Raw genomic sequence first — 4,413 nt, 5'->3', positions numbered from 1 at the left:
CCCCGCCCCCCCCCCCCCCCCCCGCGCTCCCTGGCCCTTCCCAGTAGCCCGGCCATGGCAGCCGCCGGGCCCAGTTTCTTGTCCGCTGCCAGAGTCTGCCATCCCCCCCACCCCCCGTCCTCGGGCTACGCTGGGATCTGGGCAGTGTCTCTTTTTCTTTCCCTTTCAGCTGCGCTCTGCTTGAGCTGGGATGGCGAGGCTCCGCGTGGCCAGCACCACGGTTGCAGTGTTGCTGGTGATCCAGACTGGGTTCCTGCTCTTCATGTACACTCAGCACAGCGGCTTCATGGCCCCCTCCGAGGAGAAGCCGGCCCAGACGCACATCCTCATCCTCTCCTCTTGGCGGTCAGGGTCTTCCTTTGTGGGCCAGCTTTTCAGCCAGCATCCGGACGTCTTCTACCTGATGGAGCCAGCCTGGCACGTGTGGGTGGCCATGTACCAAAACAGCGCCAAGGTGTTGCACATGGCGGTGCGAGACCTCGTCCGGTCTGTCTTCAAGTGCGACATGTCCGTCTTTGATGCCTACATGCCTTGGAAGAGAAACTTGTCTGATCTCTTCCAGTGGGCGGTGAGCCGGGCCCTGTGCACGGATCCTGCCTGTGAGTCCTTCCAGCGCACTGATATCACCAGCGAGAGTGCCTGCAAGACCCTCTGTGGCAGGTACCCCTTCAGCAAGGTGGAAGAGGCCTGCCGCACCTACAGCCACGTGGTCCTAAAGGAGGTCCGCTTCTTTGATCTGAGAGTGCTGTATCCTCTGCTCAGCGACCCTTCCTTGAACCTCAAAATCATCCACTTGGTTCGTGATCCCAGGGCAGTTGTGAAGTCCCGTGAACAGTCGGTCAAAGCCCTTGCCCGGGACAATGGGATTGTTCTGAGCACAAACGGCACTAAAGTGGAAGACACCCAGTACAAAGTTCTGCAGGAAATCTGTAGGAGCCACGTTCAGATCTATGAAACAGCCTCTCTGAAACCTCCAAGCTTTCTCAAAGATCGTTACTTGTTAATCCGATTTGAAGATCTTGTAAGGGATCCCTTACCAGAAATTACAGCAATGTATAAATTTGCAAATCTTCGGTTGAGCCCCAAGCTTGAGAGCTGGATATATAACATAACGCACGGACAAGGACCGAGTAAAAAGAAAGAAGCCTTCCAAATCACCTCTCGAGATGCAGTCAACGTTTCCCAGGCCTGGAGGAATGTTCTTTCCTTCGAGAAGGTCCAAAGAGTGCAGGAAGTTTGCAAAGGGGCTATAAATATCCTTGGTTACCAGGCTGTGGATTCTGAGAGAGAGCAGAAAGACTTGTCATTGGATTTAGTGTTGCCACATCGAAGAAGCCAATTCAGTTGGGCATCATTTAGTCAAAACTAAGTGAAACATTGCAGCGTCTGAATCCTGTTGTTCACTTCTAAGCTGAGGGGGAGAAATTTTATTTTGAGGAATCCAGTTTTTGAAGCGGTTGCTCCTATTTCCCATTTTCCTGACCTGGAACACGTGGAACCAAGGGACAGTGCCCAGTTTGCAGACATAACAGCTTAGACCAGTTGTTCTGTAATAAATGTATTGCTTTCAGAAATGAAGGATTGTGCTATAGCTACCAGCCTGCTCCCTTAACACCAGTAGTGCCTATAAGATATAGCAATGCCACTTTATTCAACATCATCACTCAGTATAAGGTAATTTTCCTTCTCTTGTGGGAAGAAAGTCAAGGAAATCATTGTGGTATTTTGTGGCCTTTCTTCCCCCAAGGTGTTTCTCGAATGAATTTTTTAGAAATTATTTTTAGTGTCTTAATGTTATCATAAGGAAAGTTTATGAGGGAGCACGTAAAAGTCAGAGGCTGAACCAAGCCTCACAGCCATGCCACCCTTGGCTCCTTTTGACTGTCTGCCGGCTGGATAGATGGCTACTGATGCAAACGTGTTCATGGTGAAAGTGCAAAAGAGTGCCTTGTTGCTGTTAAAACTTACTGTTTGTCTGCTACTGTATATATACTGGGGGTAGACCTTGGGTTCGTACCTAGAATCAGGTAGAGTATTGCGATCTGGGGGAGAGAGTAGGTGGAGGGAGAAACAGTATCTCAGCCTATGGTGGTTTCCACAGGTGGACTAGCTTATGTGGTTTTCCCAGTGCTGGTGTGGCTGCCAATGCAGTACAGCAGTGGTGGGGCCGGTTTCCATGGGGCAGGTTTTCTCATTGCCCCAGTCCCCCATCAGTAACCATCCCCCTCTCCAGTTTGGTGTCGTGGTTAAGTGCGCGGACTCTAATCTGGGAGAACTGGGTTTGATTCCCCACTCCTCCACTTGCACCTGCTGGATGACCTTGGTTCTGGCACAGCTGTTCTTGAAAAAGAGCAGTTTCTGTCAGAGCTCTCTCAGCCCCGCCTACCTCACAGGGTGTCTCTTGTGGGGAGGGGAAGGGAAAGGAGTTTGTAAGCCATTCTGAGACTCCAAGTAAATGGCGGAGTATAAATCCAATCTCTTCTTCTCTTCTTTTTCTCCAAGGCCACTGGCACTTTAATTTTTTTTTTTAAATCATAATACTGATATAATACAATGCTAGTATGTGTAACAGGTTCCCTGATTTCCCAACTTCCCAAAAGTAAGCTTTTGTTGTGGAGAGATGCTTTTCTCCTTATAGCTCTCCATGGGGAGGGGCGAGATCCTTACTCTTTTTAATGGATGCTGTTCCCCAAGCAGTAAAGCCCCTGAAGCTGGGGAGGGAGTCACCACCATGGGCACATGGTCAAAGGGAATGGCCGCTGGGGAGGAGAAAAGCTTCCTATCCTCCTAGCAGCCATCTGGCCTTTATTGCAACCTGGAGAGCGACTGCAGAAAAGCTGGGAACATCCCGGGAGATGCAAGAATAGCATGGTGGGGAAGCAGGCAAAACCCACTTCCCAAGAGCACTGAAATGGGGGCAGATGTGTGGGTGTGGAAGCAGCCTAAGTGTATCAGCGAGTACCCTTTCCTAAAATGTTGTGTGTTCTCCCCTCTGAGAGGATCCGAAGAACAGGTTGCTGTGTGGGGAAGGTAAATACAGGGAAGGAGGCAAAGACTTTACATTACAACCATGGAAACCTTTTTCAGCTGAGCATCCCTCCATCCCTCCAAAGAATTCTGTCCTGCTGCAGTGAAGGAGAAAGATACTGCGCTTGGCGGACGCTTCCTTCTCCTGTCACTGCAGCCTCTTGCTTGTAGCTTCCCTTCAGTTAGTCCAGAGTGGGGGGTTAGCACTTCAAAAATTATTATTTTAATTCCATATCAGAAAGTTGGCAAGGGCACGATTGTCGTTTTCATGAGCTAGTGAGTGTGCTAGTGTTCTGGACCATTCCATTTTAATGAAAATAATAATTATGCCCTCTCTGAAGTAAAAAGAAATTAAAACAATAGATTTTAGGGGGGGAAACCCTGCCGCTGTGGCAGCAGGAGTGGGAGGGAGGGAGACAGACAGAAAGTCTGCCCCCAGCTGGTCCGTGGGCAACAAGAGGTTAGGGTTTTTTCTCCATAGGACATGATGGTGGACCACCTGAAGGCAGGCTTCCTCCTCCATAGCTGCTCCTGCTTCCCTGGTGCAATTCCAGATTTTGATATCATTGCAAATGGAAATATCAGAACTGGGTGGGCACATTGGAGGGGGACTTTTGCACGATCAGCTACTGCTGATCCAAGACTGGAAATATCAGGTGTTTCATTGGATCCGCAATGTCTGATTACTCATCCCTAATTCCAGAGTTCCAGCTGGAAGAAGACTTCAGTTGCAGGAAACAGTAAAAAGTGTTTGTGGGGGCAGAAGAATTCTTTAATAAGATGACCTGCTGGGAGTCAGTCTACCCTTCCACGTGGCCAGCTGTATTAATCTGCACTAGCAGAACAGTACAGGAATCCAGTGGCACTTTTAAAGACCTTAAGAAACAGTTCATTGCAGCGTGAGCGTTCAGGAGTCAGAGGTCACTTCTTCAGATACTTAAAATGTCCACTCATTAGGCTGATACAATTATGCTAAAAGCTGCAAACAACAGAGAGGTGGCGTGCAGAGGGAAGAGATGTTGCAACATTCTAGTCTTCGGTGGAATCTTGATTGTCTCCCTTCCTGTGTCTGAACTTCGATTTTTCACTCACGATAGATGCTAAACAGCCTATCCCACCTGTTACGGATGTTAATTAGTACAGCTATACCCTACACTTTAATAATTATTCCAGGTTATTGTGCCTAACCCTACACATTCCTTAGTTAGAACTGATTTACCATTACTCTTACTTTGCTTGTCTGTCAAGTATTGGAAATGCTCCTCACCCACTCTATGTGGTGTGACTATTCTCTTGACTGGACATTGTTTCAAATGGGCCTTTCTCTGTAATGTTTCCCCCTCTTTTGCTCTTTGCTCTTCAGTTCCTTGCAGTTAACATAAATGA

At 48.5% G+C, this 4,413-nt stretch overlaps 1 protein-coding gene across 1 annotated transcript; it reads left to right on the top strand.

Moving 5' to 3' along the window:
* Positions 1-190: 190 nt before the first annotated feature.
* LOC107124715 (carbohydrate sulfotransferase 6-like) lies at positions 191-2,269 on the top strand. The gene has a single exon (XM_015428214.1). It carries the CDS (start codon positions 191-193, stop codon positions 1,367-1,369), a length of 1,179 nt encoding a protein of 392 aa, XP_015283700.1. The 3' UTR covers positions 1,370-2,269.
* Positions 2,270-4,413: the final 2,144 nt, after the last annotated feature.

Source organism: Gekko japonicus, unplaced genomic scaffold (assembly GCF_001447785.1).
Source record: "Gekko japonicus isolate JY-2015 unplaced genomic scaffold, Gekko_japonicus_V1.1 scaffold1901, whole genome shotgun sequence".
NCBI lineage: Eukaryota > Metazoa > Chordata > Lepidosauria > Squamata > Gekkonidae > Gekko > Gekko japonicus.
Note: the sequence above shows the minus strand (reverse complement) of the source record. Positions and strands in the feature narration are given on the sequence as shown.

Excerpts from the sequence above, each read along its gene's own strand:
- LOC107124715 (XM_015428214.1), top strand. The coding sequence starts at position 191 with ATGGCGAGGCTCCGCGTGGCCAGCACCACGGTTGCAGTGTTGCTGGTG.